General features: G+C 41.7%; 1 protein-coding gene across 3 annotated transcripts in view; it reads left to right on the forward strand.

Annotated features, from left to right (window-relative positions):
• The window catches only part of LOC122554250 (MOB kinase activator 3B-like), a 59,254-nt gene that overhangs the window by 27,855 nt on the left and 10,231 nt on the right, over positions 1-21,168 (forward strand). For all 3 annotated transcript variants that reach the window (XR_006312950.1, XM_043698981.1, XM_043698980.1), the window contains one exon: positions 19,636-19,838. Coding sequence is in view for 2 of the 3 variants with exons in the window: in XM_043698981.1 (XP_043554916.1) it covers positions 19,636-19,838 (203 nt within the window). In the remaining variant the exon portion in view is untranslated. The remainder of the gene's footprint in view (positions 1-19,635; positions 19,839-21,168) is intronic.

Consider the following 21,168-nt stretch of genomic DNA (forward strand, 5'->3'; position numbering starts at 1 on the left):
ATATCTATAATGAAAGAGCAGAAATTCCTCATTTTAGATTTCTCAAGCAATCCTTTCCCTCAAAAGGGCATTGCATCGATTCTTTCTATTTAGAGTCACAGAGTCATAGAGATGTACAGCATGGACACAGACCCTTCGGTCCAACCCATCCATGCCGATCAGATATCCCAATCTAGTCCCACTTGTCAGCACACGGCCCAAATCCCTCCAAACCCTTCCTATTCAGATACCCATCCAAATGCCTTTTCAATGTTGCAATTGTACCAGCTTCACCACTTCCTGTGGCAGCTCATTCCATACACATATCACCCTCTGTGTGAAAAACTTGCCCCTTGGTCTCTTTTATATCTTTCCCCTCTCACCCTAAACCTATGCCCTCTAGTTCTGGACTCCCTGACCCCAGGGAAAAGACTTTGCCTATTTACCCTATCCATGCCCCTCATAATTTTGTAAACCTCTATAAGGTCACCCCTCAGCCTCCGATGCTCCAGGGAAAACAGCCCCAGCCTGACCAGTCTCTCCCTATAGCTCAAATCCTCCAACCCTGGCAACATCCTTGTCAATCTTTTCTGAACCCTTTCAAGTTTCACAATATCTTTCCGAAAGGAAGGAGACCAGAATTGCACGCAATATTCCAAAAGTGGCCTAACCAATGTTCTGTACAGCCACAACATGACCTCCCAACTCCTGTACGCAATACTCTGACTAATAAAGGAAAGCATACCAAACGCCTTCTTAACTATCCTATCTACCTGTGACTCCACTTTCAAGGAGCTATGAACCTGCACTCCAAGGTCTCTTTGTTCAGCAACACTCCCTAGGACCCTACCATTAAGTGTATAAGTCATGCTAAGATTTGCTTTCCCAAAATGCAGCACCTTGCATTTATCTGAATTAAACTTCATCTGCCACTTCTCAGCCCATTGGCCCATCTGGTCCAGATCCTGTTGTAATCTGAGCTAACCCTCTTCACTGTCCACTACACCTCCAATTTTGGTGTCATCAGCAAATGTACTACCTGTACCTATTATGCTCGCTTCCAAATCATTTATGTAAATGGCAAAAGTAGAGGACCCAGCACCGATCCTTGTGGCACTCCACTGGTCACAGGCCTCCAGTCTGAAAAGCAAGCCTCCACCACCACCCTCTGTCTTGTACCATTGAGCCAGTTCTGTATCCAAGTGGCTAGTTCTCCCTGTATTCTGTGAGATCTAACCTTGCTAATCAGTCTCCCATGGGGAACCTTACTGAAGTCCATATAGATCACAGGTTCAATTCCTGCCTCAGGCGACTGACTGTGTGGAGTTTGCACGTTCTCCCCGTGTCTGCGTGGGTTTCCTCCGGGTGCTCCGGTTTCCTCCCACATCACAAAGATGTGCAGGGTCAGGTGAATTGGCCATACTAAATTGCCCGTAGTAATCTAATCTAATCTAATCTAATCTAATCTAACATCTACTGCTCTGCCCTCCTCAATCCTCTTTGTTTCTTCCTCAAAAAACTCAATCAAGTTTGTGAGACATGATAGCCATGTTGACTATCCCTAATCAGTCCTTGCTTTTCCAAATACGTGTACATCCTGTCCCTCAGGATTCCCTCCAACAACTTGCCCACCACCGACGTCAGACTCATTGGTCTATAGTTTCCTGGCTTGTCCTTACCACCCTTCTTAAACAGTGGCACCACGTTAGCCAACCTCCAGTCTTCCGGCACCTCACTTGTGACTATCAATGATACAGATATCTCAGCAAGAGGCCCAGCAATCACTTCTCTAGCTTCCCACAGAGTTCTAGAGTACACTCGGTCAGGTCCTGGGGATTTACCCACCTTTACCCTTTTCAAGACATCCAGCACTTCCTCCTCTGTAATATGGACATTTTGCAAGATGTCACCATCTATTTCCCTACAGTCTATGCAGTTTAATAAGCAATAGGACTGTGAAGCAGTAAAAAGAAAACTTATTTGATAAAATTACTATACCTGCTCTCATGAAATTTGTTTTATGGCTGGCATTATTAGTATTCAAAGAATAGCTTAGCATAAACACCTGTTTTCCTATTTCTGTGAAAGCAACATTAAAAATAAGTAGATTTATTCAGGAAAATATGCATTTGTAAGGCATTGACGTCAGCTTTTAAGCTACAGGGACAGAGGTAAATAAGCCCATAAGATAGAAGAGCAGAAATTAGGCCATTCGGCCCATCGAGTCCGCTCTGCCTTTCAATTGCGGCTGATAGGTTTCTCAACCCCACTATCCAGCTTTCTCCCCATAACCCTTGATCCCCTCGATATTCAAGAACTTATCGATCTCAGTCTTAAATATACTCAATGACCTGGCCTCCACAGCCTTCTCTGGCATGAATTCCATAGATTCACCACTCTCTGGCTGAAGAGGTTTCTTCTTATCTCTGTTCTAAAATGTCTTCCATTTACTCCAAAACCATGCCCTCATGTCCTAGTCTCTCCTACCAATGAAAACATCTTCCCAACGTCTACTCTGTCCAGGCCATTCAGTAATTTGTATGTTTCAATTAGAACCCTCCTCATCCCCTAAGCTCCCATGTATAAACCAGAGTCCTCAAACGTTCCTCATATGTTAAGATTTTCATTCCTGGGATGATTCTAGTGAACCTCCTCTGAACACACTCCAGGGCCAGCATATCTTTCCTGATATATTGAGCCTAAAACTGCGCACAATACTCAAAATGTGGTCTGACTGGAGCCTTATATAGCCTCTGAAGTACATCCCTGCTTTTATATTCAAGTCCTCTCAAAATAAATGCCATTGTTGCACTTGCCTTCCTAACTACTGACTCAACCTGCAAGTTTAGCTTGAGAGAATCCTGGACTAGAATGCCCAAGTCTCTTTGCACTGAGACTTCTGAATTTTCTTCCCATTTAGGAAATAGTCCATGCCTCTATTCTTCCTTCCAAAGTGCATGTCCTCACACTTTCCCACGTTGTACTCCATCTGCCACTTCTTTGCCTACTCTCCTAACCTGTCCAAATCCTTCTGCAGCCTCCTTGCCTCCTCAATGCTACCTGCCCCTCTACCTATTGTTTTATTATCTGCAAACTTAGCCAGAATGCCCTCAGTTCCCTTATCTAGATTGTTAATGTATAAAGTGAAAAGTTGTGGTCCCAACACTGAGGCTTGCAGAACGCCTCTTGTCACCAGCTACCATCCTGAAAAGGACCCTTTTATCTGCACTCTGTCTGCTTTCTGTCAGACAGCCAAACTTCTATCCATGCTAGCACCTTGCCTCTGACGCCATGGGCCCTTAACTTACTCAGTAGCCTCCTGTGCCGTACCTTGTCAAAGGCCTTCTTTAATTCCAGGTAGATAAAATTCATTGGCTCTCTTTGATGTAATCTCTCATTACTTCCTCAAAGAATTCTAACAGCTTTGCCAGGCGTGACCTCTCCTTGATGAAACCATGTTATCTTTGCTCTATTTTGCCATACACTTCCAAGTATTCAGAAATCTCATACTTCACAATGGAATCCAGGATCTTACCCACAACTGAGGTTAGGCTAATTGGTCTGTAATTTTCCGTCTTTTGTCTTAGTCCCTTTTTAAACAGGGATGTCACATTAGCAATTTTTCAGTCTTCTGGGAGCCTCGCTGATTCTAGCAATTTCTGAAAGATCACCACTAACACTTCCATTATCTCTTCAGCTATTTCCGCTAGAACTCTGGGGTATAGTCCATCTGGTCCAGGTGATTTATCCACCTTCAGGCCATTCAGTTTTTCTAGCACCTTCTCCTTGGTGATGACCACCATAGTCGGCTCTGCCCCCTCACTCTTTTGAATTTTTGGGTTATTACTTGTGTCTTCCACATGAAGACTGACACCAAGTAATTATTTAGTTCCTCAACCATTTCCTTGTTCCCCACTACTGTTTGTCCATGTGAACTTGTTCATATCTGGCACATATAATAGAAAAGGAATGTGCTTTTAAAAACCTGATGCATAGGAATCTAGACATCCTGGTACGTGAATTATAACAAATTAGTTTGCCAAAATAGCAAATCTTTGGGAAGTTGAATGGAATGTAAGTGTTTATTTTAAGGGGAATGGAACAAAAAGTAGGGAGGTTTTACTCTAGTTGTACAGTGCACTGGTGAAACCACATCTGTTCAGTTTTGGTCTCCTTATTTTGATAAAATGAAGTTACTTCAGAAGCCGTTTGGAGATGGTGCAGTGAACTCATTACTGGATGAAGGTCTTACTTTATGAAGAAAGTTTGAGCAGGTCAGGCCTAAACGCATTGGAATTCAGAAGAACGAGATGTGATTTTTAACAAAATATATGCATTTGAAAGGATTGGATACCAGAAGGATATGGGAGAAACTAAAATTAGGGACATAGTTGAAGAATAAGAGGCCTTTCTTTTAAGATGAATGAGGACTTGTTTTCTCTGAGGCTTGTAGTGTCTTCAGGTGGTAGTTGAAATTGTTAAGTTTACTTGATGTAGAGATTGATCTTTTGATTGATAAAGCCATCGAGGATCATGGAGTGCAATAGGAAAGTAGAGCCGAGACTACAACCAGAGTGGCGGAGCATCTTATTAAATGGCAGAGCAGGCTTGAAGAGCTAAATGGCTTACTCCTGTTGCTGCAACATTCTGTGTGAAGTTGTGGGAGCTGTGGCTATCTTCATACTGCTTATTCATGGTCCCTTTTCCTGCCTGGCTCCTTGGCCTATTCTGCTGAAAGGCTGCCAATCCTACCATCATTCATTCGTAGTACCCATGGCTCAGTTTTAACAAGTAAAAGGTTGGAGGTTTTATGTTCCATTCCAAGGATTTGAGCACACAATATCCACTGCACTAACTGGAGGTGCCATTGTTTGGATGATAAGTTAAACTGAGACTCCACAACCCTTTCAAATAGATGTGAAAGATCCCACAACATTGTTTTGAAGAACAGAAGTGGAGTTGTCCCCACATCTGGCCAATATATTATTCCTCAGTCTACATAATTAGATTAAAAATCACACAACACCAGGTTATAGTCTAACAGGTTTAATTGGAAGCACGTTAGCTTTCGGAGCGACACTCCTTCATCGGGTGATTGTCCTGAAGGAGCGTCGCTCCAAAAGCTAGTGTGCTTCCAATTAAACCTGTTAACCTGGTGTTGTGTGATTTTTAACTTTGTACAGCCCAGTCCAACACCGGCATCTCCGAATCATACATAATTAGAGGTTTTCTGATGCTTTGTCACATTGTTGTTTATTAGATCTGACCGCGTGTGAGTTGGTTGCTGCACCTCCTGCATTGAAACAGTAACAAAGTACACCATTATTTGCAGAAGGGCTTTGGGCTGTCCTAAAGCATTTTCCTTGATACCCCACTCTTGACATCCAGGATCCCTAGACTTGCTGCCCTTGCCCTTCATTCTTAGAAAAACACACTGGCCCTGAATTCTCACTACCCTACTTGCAAATGGCTCCCACTTTCCAAGTGTGGATTGTACCTTCAAGTACTTGCTCCTAGTCTATGTTTGCTAGTTCCTGCCTAATTATATTGCAATTGGCCTTCTGCCAATTTAGACACAAACTTTTGTATTATCCTTATTCCTTTACATGATGACCTTTAAACTTAGAGTTATGGTCACTGTCCCCAAGTTTTCACCCATTGAACCTTGAACTATTTGACCAGTTTCATTCCCTAGGATTAGGTCCAGCACTGCCCCATCTCAAAAAGGTCTACCGAATTGCATAAAATGTTCTCCAGGATGCACTTTTAAAATTCCACCCTGTTCTAATCCTTTCATATCCAGTTAATCCCAGTTAATGTTAAGAAACCTCTACAACTATAACCCTGTTTCTTGTAATTTGCGTACAGATTTGCTCCTCTATCTCCCTGTGAGGAGGCCTGCATTATAATCCCAGCAAGGTAATTGCCTCTTTTTTTATTTCTAAACTCTACCCAGATGACCTCATTTGAAGACCCATCAAGGACTTCCTCCTGCATTACTGCAAGTGATAGCTTTCTTTATCAATAATGCAAATTCCATCTTTCTTACTCCCCCCCCACCCTTGACTTGAAGGTTGAGGAGAGCAGAATGACAAAGGCTTGCTGTATCCTTTCTATTATGTTCATTTTTTTTCACTCTTTGCTACTGAAAGTAACTGTTAATGTACATCCTGGCTTTGTATATTTCTGAATTTGTTCCTTCCGAACTGAATACTTTACAACCGTGAAATAAACAAGATAAACAAGATTTTCACCCTTTTCTGGAAAGGGTGAAAATAGATAAGTCCCCTGGGCCTGATGGCATTTATCCTAGGATTCTCTGGGAAGCAAGGGAGGAGATTGCAGAGCCATTGGCCTTGATTTTTATGTCCTCGTTGTCTACAGGAGTAGTGCCAGAAGATTGGAGGCTAGCAAATGTGGTTCCCTTGTTCAAAAAGGGGAGTAGGGATAACCCTAGTAACTATAGGCCAGTGAGTCTCACTTATGTTGTGGGCAAAGTCTTAGAGAGAATTGTAAGGGATAGGATTTATGAACATCTGGATAGGAATAATGTGATCAAGGATAGTCAGCATGGTTTTGTGAAGGGCAAGTCGTGCCTCACAAACCTTATTGAATTCTTTGAAAAGGTGACGAAGGAGGTTGATGAGGGGAAAGCGGTAGATGTGGTATACATGGACTTTATTAAGGCGTTTGATAAGATTTCCCATGGTAGACTAATGGAGAAATTGAATGTCTGATGCCAATGTCTATGGATGTGTGGTGCAGCCAGTTGCTGACTCAGTATCCTGAGACATTGGCACAGTGTGACCAAGATGGAGGTGCAGAGGAGCGAGAGGTGAGCTGGTTTTGCCAGGTGGCCACTGTGCCTTTCCTGTTGGGAATTCTCAATGTCTCATTTCTATCCAGTGGATGGGAGAATGGGAACCTACACATTGATGAGGAGAGTTGAGGTAATAATGAGGGCGATAGCGAGCAATAATCCATGCAAGTAGATCTCTCACCACTCGCTGGAGAATATCTGGTCTTGCTGTGCGTTAGGAATTGGGACTTTTCCCTCTTGTCATCAAGAAAGCCCTGACTAGACATCTCGCCTAATTTTTCTAACTTTCTCACCGTGGTTTACCAGGATGTTGCCTGGTATGGTAGGAAGATTGTGTGAGGAAAGGCTGAGGCACTTGGGGTTGTTTTCATTGGAGAAAAGAAGGTTTAGGGGTGACTTGATAGAGGTGTACAAGATGATTAGGAGTTTAGATAGGGTCGACAGTGAGAATCTTTTTCCACGTATGGAGTCAGCTATTACAAGGGGGCATAGCTTTAAATTAAGGGGGGGGAGATATAGGATAGATGTTAGGGGTAGGTTCTTTACTCAGCGAGTCGTGAGTTCATGGAATGCCCTGCCAGTAGCAGTGGTGGACTCTCTCCCTCATTATGGGCATTTAAGCGGGCATTGGATAGGCATATGGAGGATAGTGGGCTAGTGTAGGTTAGGTGGGCTTGGATCGGCGCAACATTGAGGGCCGAAGGGCCTGTACTGCGCTGTATTCTTCTATGTTCTATGTACTATATGCACATTTCTTGAAACTGACTCATTTGGTTTGTTTCAGTCTTTTGGTATTCTCAATGCTATCTGTTTCATTGATTCCATTTCAGTTCCCTGGATTTGCCTCAATCTCTGGTCAGATGATCACAGCTCTGTATTTAGGTCAATATTTGTTCTTTCCAAAAAACATGTTTTAGTCCATGAAAGATCTTGGATATGATAATCAGATGATGGATGTTCTAGTGATTGTAATGAGGTCAGCCAGCTGGACATCATAGAATATGAGTTCCCTGATTGGGGCTGTTGATTTGGTCCAATCAGGGAGCCTTGGCTGACATTTAAAAATGGTGAGTGTCAGAGAAACTGACACTCGGGTGCTTGACTCTCTCTAACGCAGTACCATAGTCAAGGACTATCAATGTCTAAATAACGGGTGACTTGGTGACTGGATACAAGCCTCTGGAGTTATTTCAGGCATTGAATATTGACAGTCCATTTTTACTGTGATTGTAACAATGGCACCCATAGAGATGTACCGCACGGAAACAGACCCTTTGGTCCAACCCGTCCATGCCGACCAGATATCCCAACCCAATCTAGTCCCAACTGCCAGCATCTGGCCCATATCCCTCCAAACCCTTCCTATTCAGATACCCATCCAAATGCCTTTTAAATGTTGCAATTGTACCAGCCTCCACCACTTTCGCTGGCTCATTCCATACACGCACCACCCTCTGCGTGAAAATGTTGCCCCGTAGGTCTCTTTTGTATCTTTCCCCTCTCACCCTAAACCTATATCCTCTAGTTCTGGACTCCCCGACCCCAGGGAAAAAACTTTGCCTGTTTATTCTACCCAAGCCCCTCATAATTTTGTAAACCTCTATAAGGTCACCCCTCAGCCTCTGACGCTCCAGGGAAAACAGCCCCAGCCTGTTCAGCCTCTCGCTATAGCTCAAACCTCCTAAGTTTCACAATTTCATGTTAATCAACCACCTGTTCAATCAAGCAAAGACACCTAGAGATGTAGATGCATAGTTCCGTGAAAGTGCCATAGAGCCATGGAGACCTACAACGGAGACAGACCCTTTGGCCCAAGCTCATCCATGCCGATCAAAATGTCCATCCAGGCTAACCCTATTTCCCTGTACATGGCCCATATCCCTCTATACTCTTTCTATCGATGTATTTGTCAAAATGTCTTTTAAATGTTGTTAATGTACCCTTCTGCTGGGAGCTCATTCCCTATGTGTTCCACCCTCTGTGTAAAAAAACAAAAAAATTACTCCTCAGGTTCCCTTTAATCTTTTTTCTCCTCTACCCTTGAACTGATGCTCTCGAGTCTTTGATTCCTTAACCCTCGGAAAAAGACTGAGTGCATTCACCCTTTCCATGCCCCTTATAATCTTATAATCTATGAGATCCCACCTCAGTCTCCTATGCTCTAAAGAAAAAAGTCCTAGCTTGTCCAATCTCTCCCTATAGCTTAGACCATTGGGTCCTGGCAATACCATTGTAAATTTCTTCAGCGCTCTTTCCAGTTTAATAGCATCCTTCCTATAGCAAGGTGACCAAAACTGTACACAATACTCCCAAGTGCGGCCTCACTAACATCCTGTACAACTGCCACATAGCTTCTCAACTTCTATACTCAGAGTCATGATGATGAAGGCCGGTGTGACAAAAAGCCTTCTTCACTGCCCTGTCTACCTATGACTCCACTTTCAGAGGACCATGCAAGTGAACTCCAAGGTCCCTCTGTTCCACTACACCCCTTAAAGCCTTACCGTTCACCATGAAACTCCTACATTAATTTGATTTTCCAAATGCAAAACCTCACATGTATCACCAGAACAGCCTTTGTTATCCGAACATCAATTATCCAAATTTCAGATTATCCAAACAAGATCTCAAGGTTCCATAAATTTTTTTATTAAATTTAAATAAACGTACAGCGGGAGCAGGAACAGGGCTGCCACGGGAACCTTGATCAGTTATCCAAACAAAATACTCCCCACCTGCCTCGTTCAGATTATCAAGGTTTTTCTGTATATATTAACCTCCATTTGCTAATTCTCGGCCCACTTCCTCAGTTGATCAAGGTTCTGCTGCAATTTCTCTTAATGTTCCTCATTTTCCACGATACTGCCTATTTTAGTGTCATCTGCAAACTTACTAATCACTCCTTGTACATTCTCCTCCAAATCATTAATACAGATAACAAACAACAATGGGCCTGGCACTGACCTCTGAGGCACTCCATTAGACACAGGTCTCCAGTCAAACAAGCATCCTTTCACAATTACCCTCTGCTTCCTACCATTAAGCCAATTGTGTATCCAATTTGGCAGCTTCCCCTGGATTCCATGTGATCTAAACTTCCTGAGTAGCCTACCTTGTGGAACTTAATCAAAGGTAGATTAGATTAGATTATTAGATTACAGTGTGGAAACCGGCCCTTCGGCTCAACAAGTCCACACTGACCCTCCAAAGTGTAACCCACTCAGTGCCATTTCCCTCTGGCTAATGCACCTAACATTATGAGAAATTTAGCATGGCCTGCACATCTTTGGACTTACTGAAATCTACATAGACTACATCTACCACCCTGCCTTTGTCTATATTCCTGGTCACTTCATTAAAGAACTCTGACAAACTTGGGAGGTATGATCTCTACACACAAAGCCATGCTGATCATTCCTAATTAAACCCTGTCTTTCCAAATACACGTATATCTTATCTATCAAAATCTTGTCAAGTAATTTACCTACCACTTAGGCTTACTGGTCTATAGTTCCCAGGTTTTTCTTTGCAGCCCTTCTTGAATAAGGGCACAAATTCACTACCCTCTAGTCTTTTGGGAGCTGACCAGTGGTTAATGATGATGCAAAACAATCAGCCAGGGTCTCCACAACTTCTTCTATAGCCTCTTGCAGTGTTAGCATGGACAGCAGGGAAACAGACTCTTCGGTCCACCTTGTCAATGCCGATAGAGTCATGGCCTGCTGAAAGAGTCATAGTCTTGGATATATCTGGTCAGGACCAGGAGATTTACCCACTTCACACATTCTAATACATCCATAACTTCCTCTACTGTGATTATGGACTGTCCCCAAGATATGACCACTAACTTCCTCAAGTTCCCAAGTCTTCATGTCTTTTTCCACTGTAAACACAGAAGAAATATTAATTGAGGATCTCGCCCATCTCCTGTGGTTCTATACATACATGTCCACTTTGGTCCTTGTGGCATCCTATTCTCTCTAGTTATTCTTTTTCCTTTAATATACTTAAAGAACCTCTTTGGATTTACCATAATCATCTCAGCCAAGGCTATCTCATGCCCTCTTTTTGCCCTCGTGATTTCCTTCAACAGTAGATTCCTGTATCCCCTATATATCTCCAGGGATTCCCTTGATCCCAGGAGCCTATACATGAACCATACCTCCTTTTTTTCTGGTCAAAGCCAAGATATCTGTTGTCATCCAGTGTTCACTATGCTTATCAACTTTGCCTTTCACCCTTACAGGAATATATAGACCTTGAACTCTAGCTATCTCACTTTTAAAGGCCTCCCATTTGCCAGTGGTCCCTTTGCCTACAAACAAGATACTCTAGTCAACCCCTGCAAGCTCCTGTCTAATTCCAACAAAATTCACCTTGACCCAATTTAGAACTTGAACTTTTGGACCAGTTTTGTCCCTCTCCATAACTATTTTAAAATTAATAGACCTATGGTCACTGGTCCCAAAGTGCTTCCCCACTGTCACCTCAATCAGCTGTCCTGCCCTATTTCCCAGAAGTAGGTCAGGTTTTGCCTTTTCCTGAGTAGGACCCTGTATATACTGCTCGAGGAAACGTTCCTGAATGCACTTAACAAATTCAACCCCACCTAAAACCTTTAATGCTCTGGCAGTCCCAGTCTGTGAGGAAAATTAAAATCCCTGACTATGACAGCCCTATTGCTCCTGAATGTCTCCCCAGTCTCCCTGCATATTTGTTCCTCTAAACTGAAAGTGAAGTCACAGATAGACAGGGTAGTGAAGAAGACATTTGAACACTTGCCTTCATTGGTTAAAATATTGAATTTAGGAGTTGGGATATTATATTGTGGCCATACAGGACATTGTTGAGGCTGCTTTTAGAATACTGCATTCAATTCTGGTTGAACTTCCATAGGAAGGATGTTATTAAACTTGAGAGGGTGCAGAAAGGTTTTACAAGGATGCTGTTGGGACTGGAGGGTGTGACGAAGCTGTTCCTGTAACAAGGTTAGGTTGTCCTTGGTTTTTCTCTTCAGGAGGTTGGGAAAAAACAGGTTCTGAAAAGTCTGAGTTTGGATGGGTTTTAGGGCCAATTTCTTTCAGCTAACAGATACTGCCTCAGGCAGAGGGCATTCAAGCTTTTTAAAAAAAACTTGTACAATGAAAGGGGTGTGGCCAGTTCTCCCAGCACAGCTTTTCACTGGTTTGGTTTTTTTAAGCAGTAGTTGTTGGAAACTCTGGAATTCAGAAGCAAGCTCAGGTTGATTCTCCCTCTGACTCCTATCCTGTCAGAATTGGGTTTTGTGCCAAGTGTTAGTTATGGGTATTGTTGCAAGTATTTTTAGATCAGTGTCATTAAGTGGGATGATCTGTTGGGTTTTTGGATAGGATAAATTACTCGATATGCTGTTTTCTGTTCTTCGTGTTTCATTCGGTAAGCTTGTAAATAAATTCTGTTTTGTTTAAAACTAAGTGATTTGACTAGCTGATTCTCCCCTGGAATACCCACTTTACACCTGCTGAAAACAACTAGCAAAGTAGGAGTCTGGGCTACTTTGTTGAAAGGTTTTGAGGGGTCTGGCCTGATCAAAAAACAAGGGTTTGAGTTATAGGGAGAGGCTGAATAGGCCAGACCTTTTTCATTGGAGCTGAGGGGTGACCTCATAGAGGCTTTTAAAATCATGAGGGTGAATAGCCAAGGTCCTTTTTTCTAGGGTGAGGGAGTCCATAACTGGAGGGTGTAGGTTTAAGGTGAGGGGGAAAGATTCAAAAAGGATCTGAGAGGTAACTTTCTCACGCAGAGGGTGATGCGTGTATGGAACAAGTGAAAGTGATGGAGGTAGGTACAATTAAAAGACATTTGGAAGGATATATGAATAGAGCAACTTTAGAGGGATATGGATCAAATATTGGGAAATGGGAATAGGTTAGATTGGAATGTCTAGTCGGCATGGACAGGTTGGACAAAAGGGTCTGTTTCTGGGATGTATGGCACTATCTGGTGTCATATGATATCATTTTATGTTGTGGACCATTCTCTTTTGTGTGAAGCAAACAAATGTAACCACATACTACCTTTCTCTAATGTCCTAAGGCAACTGGGAGCCAAACCCATCAATCAGGTTGACTTGGTGATCGATTATATATTGATCATTAAAATGTTATGAGCAGGTCACAATCGAAAAGGTTGATGGAGTACTGGTGTTTATAGTTGGACAATTAGGAAGGAGAAAGTAGAAGTTATGCTTCAGTGACACAGTGCCTTTGTTAGACTACACCTGGGGTAATGTGAACGGTTCTGGATATCACACCTCAAATGATATTTTGGCCTTGGTGGGTGTGATGTCTGCTTTTATCACAATGATATCTGGACTCCGAAAGTTAAATAATGAGGCAACATTGCACAAATTAATGGGATATTTCCTACAATTTTGAACATAGAAGTGGTCTCATTTAAGTTTTCAAGCTGTCATACAGAGCAATTGCATAGGTTGGGACAAACAATTTCTGGTGGGTTTTCAAGTCTTGGACAAGAGACATATGCCTAACTCTTTTTAGACTTTCAGGCGTGAAATTAGGAACCACTTCTACATGCAAAGGGATGAGAGAAGTTTTAAATTATTTTCTACAAACATTTTTCTGCTTGATTGATAGTTAATTCTGTCAGTATCACGTATAAAATTATGTAAAGGGTTAACAGGCAAAGGTTGGTATAAAAAGTCAAGTCACAGAACAACCATGGTCTTATTGAATGGCAGATAGGAACAGCAGTATGCAATTTAGCCCTATGTTTCTGATTTAGCTTTTCCCTATAACCCTGCAAATTTGTTATTTTCGTATTCATGTTCAATTGCCTTTTGAAGGTTCTTGTTGTATCTGATTTCACCACTATTTTGAGGTATTCCAGATCACAGATACTCTGAAGAAAATTATTCCTATTGCCCTGCCTAATTCTTTTGCCAAAGTATTTTAGCTCTGAGCTCTGGATATCTGCTTACTCATCTTTCTGCATTCTTAGTACAAGCACACCCAAGAATCTTTGAAAATTAACATTTACTAGTTTCACACCTTTTAAACATGTTCTGCTTGTCTAATATTACAACAAAAGTGAATAATTTCAATCTTCACTGCATCTGCTATCTTGTTGCCTGGTCACTTTACCTACCTATATCTCTTTGCAGCCTTTTTGTGTCCTACCCACAGTTTACCTTGCCACCTTAATCAACAAATATAGATACATTACAGTTCACTGAAGTCATTAGTATAGATTGTAAATGGCTGTGGCCTCAGGTAGAGCAAATCAGGGCAGGTCTTGTACAATTAATGGCAAGGTCCTGGGAAGTGTTGCCAAACAAAGAGACTTTGGAGTGCAGGTTCATAATTCCTTGAAAGTAGAGTCTCGAGCAGACAGGACAGTGAAGGTGATTGGTGCGTTTGCCTTTATTGAATTGAATTGAATTGAATTGAATTTATTGTCACGTGTACTGAGGCACAGTGAAAAGCTTTGTCTTGTGAGCAATACAGGCCGATCACATAGTTCGGTAGCATAGATAGTAAATAATAGGTAAACAGCGGTAAAAACAAAAACACAGGTACAGGTGAATGTTAATATGAGTCCATTTAGTATTCTAACAACAGTAGGGTAGAAACTGTTGCGAAACCGGCTGGTGCGTGTGTTCAGGCTTCTGTACCTTTTCCCTGATGGTAGAGGTTGTAGAAAAACATTGCCATGGTGGAATGGATCTTTAAGAATGCTGGCGGCCTTTCCTTGACCATAGGCATGTATTATTGGTCAGTACACTGAGGGTAGGCGTTGGGAGGTCATGTTGTGGCTGTACAGGACATTGGTTAAGCCACTTCTGGAATACTGTGCTCTCCTTGCTATTGGAAAATTGTTGTTAAACTTGAAAAGGTTCAGAAAAGATTTACAATGATGTTGGAGGATTTGAGCTATAGGGAGAGGCTTATTAGGCTGGGGTAGGTTTCCCTCGAGCGTCGGAAGCTGAGGAGTGACCTGTAGAGGTTTATAAAATCCAGGGTACAGGAGTCCAAAACTAGAGGGCATAGGTTTAAGGTGAGAGGGGAATGATTTAAAAGGGACCTAAGGGGCAACTTTTTCATGCAGAGGGTGGTGCATTTATGGAATAAACTGCCGGAGGAAGTGGTGGAGGCTGGTACAATTACAACATTTAAAAGGCACCTGGATGCGTACATGAATAATTAGAGGAATATGGGCCAAATACTGGCAAATAGGACAAGATTAAATTAGGGTATCTGGTCAGCATGGACACGTTGGACTGAAGGGTCTGTTCCCATGATTTCCTAATTACTCTGTCAAAATCCATTATTCTTCTGAATATTACTACCTTGTCTCCACTTGTTGTTCTGTTTTGCTATGACAACACTCCCAGTTTTTCCAATCTGTCCATACCAGTAAACTCTTTCAAATTTGACATCATCATGGCAACCTTCTCTGTAGCCTCACTAGAGCCTTGACAGCCCTCTTTAAGATGTGGTGCCCAACGTTTCTCCTCCTATGTACCATCAGACCAAGGGGAAAGAGCAGGCAAAATACAATTAATTGGATAGCTCTACCAAAAAATTGGCAGAGGCATAAATGACAACATGATGTCCTTCTATTTCATATCGTTCTATGACTTCATATCCATTGAGACCAGAACGGTAACCTTTCAAGGTTTAGCATGACTTGCTTGTTTTGAATTCAATGCCTTTTAGAGCCAAGTATCACATGCACTTCCTGAACTGCCTTAACTTGCCTTGGCACTTTGAAGAATTAGTTAATATGGACCCACCCCAGGTTTCTTTGTTCATTCACTGCCCTCGAAAATGTACTGATTTCTGTAACTCCATTGTTTCTCTCCCAAAGTGCATCACTGAACATTTACCTGCCCTAAGTTGCCTCCGCCTATCTCAGCAGACTATCAATGCATTCTGGAATTCAGCTAGTATCCTGCTTTCAGTTTTCTGCATTAGAGTTCTGTATCCTATTTTGCAAGAAATGCAATTGTCCTAAGATCCACTCTTGTAAAATTCCACTGCATCCATCTCTCCGATGAGACAAACGTATTTTTGCCATTCCTGTCTCATATACTTCAGCCGATTATGTAACCAAGTTACCATTGCCCCTTTAACACAATTTGCTTTTATTTTTTGAAGAGGTTTGTTGGGTATTACTTTCTCAAAATTTTTTGAGCATATATGTATATATACATATATATTGTATAATATATAGGTAGCTACCTTCTTCAATTCTCTTGTTGTTTCAACATAAAACTCAAGAATACATGGGTCTTCTGTCATTAGTGAAATAAATACTTGCTCACAACACAATGGAGCACATTGTTTACAGGATAATGTAACATTTCATTTTCACACTTGAGACTAGTGACAAAGTTTGATTCATCTTGATTATCACCATCTGCTCCACAAGTGATTGGTGAGAAAATACTCTGACTTCTTTATATTTTACAAATAATTCCCATCTGCATGTTGCAATGTGGGTTTCTCCTCAGCACAAACAATATGTTTGTTGTAAAAACAAATGATTATTTACACAAAGCAGAGGAGGGATTAATTGAAATTAATTGTTTGAACAAGGTGCTAACTAGACTCTGAAAGCGGGTTTGGAGATCATGCATGGATGAAAACTGTTGCCTGCAACTCTTGTGGCATATGGAAACTTCAGGATGTATTATACATTGTGGGAGACTATATGTGTAGAAAACGTTTCCAGCTGCTTCAGGTCGAGCTCAGGTTTTCCAGCTTTGAGGGGCAACCGGAATCATGTGCAAAGCAACTGGGAACCGGAGTGTTTCGTGGATTCTGCAGTCCAGGAGGTGACCACACTACAGGCTATGTGTTCTGGACAGTAGATTGCTGGCCATCCGGATGAATAGGAATGGCAGCTGTCCTTGTGTATATGCCACCTTCAAGCCAATACTCTGTACTGGAGATTGCTGGAGGTGATGATACATTGAGTTAGAACCACAGCACTAATGGGTAAGCTAGTGCACAGGAGGGAATGACTTGGAATGTTGCAACCACAGAGTCTGAACAAAGTATATCATGGTGAGGGTGCATATATTCTGCACGGTGAATGGAATGAGTTAAAAATTGAGGTGCATGACACGACCATTGCCATTGAGGCTCTTCAGTTAAACTTTTAGGATTTAGGAAGGAAATTAAAAACTAGGACCTTTTAAAGATGGTAAACTCAGGTGTTCCCTGCATTCAGTGCTAGGACTTTTGCTTTATTGTTAAGTATGTAAATAAGTTAGATACTGGTCAATAGAGCAAAATTTGACAATTCCAACTTGGAGGTGTGACTGCAACAGGACATAGGTAGCTGAGCAAAACAGGCAGGCAGAAATTGGAGCAGTACAGTGATTCAGTTAGCACTGCTGCCTCATAGCATCATAGGTCCAGGTTCAATTCCAGCCTTGTACGACTGTCTGTGTGGAGTTTGCATGTTCTCCCCATATCTGATTTTGCCCATAGTGTCCAAGGATGTGCAAGTTGGGTAGTTTAGTCGTTGTAAATGCAGGGTTATGGGGATACAGTAATGTGACTGGTCTGGATGGGATGCTCTTCAGTGGGTTGTGCCGACTCGATGGGCCATATGGCCTGCTTCCGCACTGTAGGAATTCTATGATTCTAAGTGGCCAATGGAATTTATCGCAAAGAAATTTGAGGTGATACATTTTGATAGAAGGTATAGGGAGATGCAGTATAGACATAATGGAACAGCTCTAAAGAGTATGCAAAGACTGAGGAACCTGGAAGTTAAGGTGCATACCTCTTCAAAGGTGACAGGATATGTTGAGAGCGCATTTAGCCAAGCCTGTGGGAGCTTGGGTCTTATTAACAGAGATACCAAATTAAAAACAGGCAAATTATTTTTAAATGTTTATAAATCTCCGCTTTGACTACGCATACTGCTTCCAGTTTTGATCATCACCAAGTAGGGAGAATGTGAAGGCTCTTGAAAGGGCACAGAGAAATTTTACCAGAATAGTTTCTGGCATGGGATTTTTAACTACAAGGTTAGGACAACCCCAGCTTAGGACAAGCTGGGGTTGTTCCCCATTGGTCAAAGGAGGTTGCGGGGAGATTTCATAGAGGTGAGCTTGATTATGACCATTTGAGACACGGTAAACAATAAGAAAAAGCTGTCCCCATTAGCTAATAGTACAGGACAGGGGGTTGGGGGGTGGTAGGGGCATGGATATTTTTTTCAGACAAGAGAAGCGGAGGGGGTATGAAAGGATTTTATTTAATGCAGTGAGTGGTACTACCTTGGAATTCAACCTTGTGAGGGTTGTGGATATGGAGGTGATCAATCAGATCAGATATGATCTTATTGAATAATGGAACTGTCTAGAGGGACTAAATAGCCCACTGCTGCTTTTAATTCAGGAACACATGTACAACATGGTGGGATTTGAGGGGATGCAAAATATTTTTGAGGATCACACAGAGGGTGGTACGTGTATAGAATGAGTTGCCAAAGAAAGTGGTGGAGGCTGGTACAATTGTAACATTTAAGAGGCATCTGGATGGGTACATGAATAGAAAGGGTTTGGAGGGATATGGGCCGGGTGCTGGAGGTGGGACTAGATTGGATTGGGATATTTGGTCGGCATGGACGAATTGGACTGAAGGGTCTGCTTCCATGCTGTACATCTCTATGATTCTATGATAGTGGAACATTGGGTTATATTTATAGGGAACCATTGGGTTATATTTATAGGAAACAATGAGCAGGTTGGGTCTCCTTTCTTTTTAATTAAGAACATTTGAGGAGAAACCTAAAAAAGTCTTTAAAGTTAAGAGGTTTCATTGGAGTTGACACAAAGCGTGAATTTTCCCCATGACAAAGAAACAATTCCAAAAATTGATTTTGGAATCCAAACTCCTTCCATTGGAAAAGTGAAAGTCAATATTACACATCACCACAGGAAATGATGTCTCTGACCCAAGGAAACCTAAACACACAAATAAAGGTCGGGCCATACCACCAGTGCTTCATCCAGAGGCTCACTGATGTTACCTAGTATGGTGAAGAAACGTCAGAAACCGAACCTTACAGCTCAGCGAGCAAACCTACATCCAGAACCTCAACACGAGCTACAAATCTTCTCAAAACTCACTAATCAATTATTTTAAAGTCAGGATCAACCTCTGCCTCCTTCCAGTAGACCTTCGGGCAGTGCTTGGAGTTCTTGGCTGAGAGCCTGGAAAATTGGCTGGATCAAAGACAAATTTACTGGAACATTCTGCACATGTTCGTTATTGAGAAAAATCTGATGAATATTATGTTGGATAGAGTTATAGAAAGTAGTGGAGTGAATTGCTCATCGCAACCTTGCCACAACACAGTGTTTGTTTTTGTAGAAACAGAAAACGTGTGAGAACTGTATCTCTGTTCAAGTTATGAACTTACTTTCACCCTATCCTGCATCATTGCTATAGAACCACTGCCCACTCAGTGTGCCTATGACATTAATGTAAGGTTTGCCAATGTCACTTTGCTGCAACTATAATTTACACTGACTATGTTTCCAGTACTTCCATACCCTCCCCTCCACCTCTTTGGTAAGAGTAGGGGATTCATTGGGGTGTTACTTTGCACAAAGATGGTTAAATGCTGAAAACTGTATCCTTTGTATGTTAATGAAGGTAGTTTGACAGTACTCTCATCTGGATTTGCAGCTGTGCTACTCAATCACCTAAATGGATAAAAAGGAAACTGTAAAATAATTGTATTATTTTAAATAAATTGTACATGAGGGAAAACAAAACTCTTTACTTTTAACTTTGTCTCCTCTTCCATAGGTGTTCCTTTCCCCAAGAATTTTATGCAACTCTGTAAGAAGATTCTCACGAGACTTTTCCGAGTCTTTGTTCATGTTTACATCCACCACTTTGATCGGATTACTGCCATGGGAGCAGAAGCCCACGTCAATACCTGCTACAAGCATTTTTACTACTTTGTGACAGAGTTTGACTTGACTGATGAGCGGGAGTTGGAGCCTCTGGTATGTATGTTTTGATTGTATGTGCTTCTGAGTCATACCGTGACTTCATGTTTCTGTTGGCTTTATTTTGATGAAATAATCTTGCATTTTGCTAATTGTGACGTAGAAATGTTCAGCTGCCGTTAGTGATGGATGTTTATGGATATAGAATATAAGACCCATTTGGCATCATGGGCCTTGCCACCATTCCTGAAGAAGGGCTCATGCCCGAAATGTCGATTGTCCTGTTCTTTGGATGCTGCCTGACCTGCTGCGCTTTTCCAGCAACACATTTTCAGCTCTTGCCATCAATCAATACGTTTATGGCTGACATGTTTGTGTTTTTGAATTTCACATTCTTATCTATTTCCAATGATCTTTGATTCCACTGACTAAGAAAACATTTATCCACCTCTGTCTCAGAAATGTTTAATGACCCAAGTTCACCACCTTCTGAGGAAGAGTTCTGAGGACACCCAGAACTCAGAGATAAAGAAATTCCTCTTGGCTCTGTTTTGAAAGGGTGACCTCTGATTTTAAAATAGAGACCCAAGGTAGGGAATGGCTCACAATTAGAAACATTCCTCCACATATACCTTGTCAAGACCATTCAGGATCTTGTACTCTTCAATCAAGTCACCCCTCATTTTCCTAAACGCCAATCAAGGCCAGCCAGTCCAACCTATCCTTAAGACAATCCATTCATTCTGGGTCTCAATCTAGTAATCTTGCTCTGAAGTGCCTTTGATGTATTTACATGTTTTCTTAAATAAGGAGACCACATTGCACTCAAAATACTGTGCACACTATTTGATATGTAGTCTTACTAAAGCTGTATATAACTGAAGTATAATATCCTTCCTTTTATGTCCTTTCATAACAAAGGATAGCATCTTATTAGCCTTGAGCCTCCTTGATTTATGTGCTGAAACTGCATGCTAAATTCCTGAGACTCATGCACTAGAACACCCAAGTACCTCTATATCTCAGATTTCATTCTCCATTCAAGTGATACACTTGTTAAACGTTTTCCTGCTAAAGTGAACAACTTCATATTTTCCCACAATATACACCATCTACCAGAGTTTTGCTCAATAGCTCTACTAGTCTAGATCCTTCTCAAACCCCCTCATATCTTCACCACAACATATTTTCCTATCAATTTTAGCAAATTCAGTTACCAAGCCGTCACTTCCCTCATTATAAATCATATAAATTTGATGCCCCAGTAATAACCTGTGTGGAACTGCATTCATCAAAGACCCAGTTACGTGTGCTCTATTTTCTGCTGAACATCTAAATCTTCTGTCCATGCTAATACATTATCCCTAACGCTATGAAGTTTATTTTG

Source organism: Chiloscyllium plagiosum, chromosome 11, assembly GCF_004010195.1.
Source record: "Chiloscyllium plagiosum isolate BGI_BamShark_2017 chromosome 11, ASM401019v2, whole genome shotgun sequence".
Taxonomy (NCBI): domain Eukaryota; kingdom Metazoa; phylum Chordata; class Chondrichthyes; order Orectolobiformes; family Hemiscylliidae; genus Chiloscyllium; species Chiloscyllium plagiosum.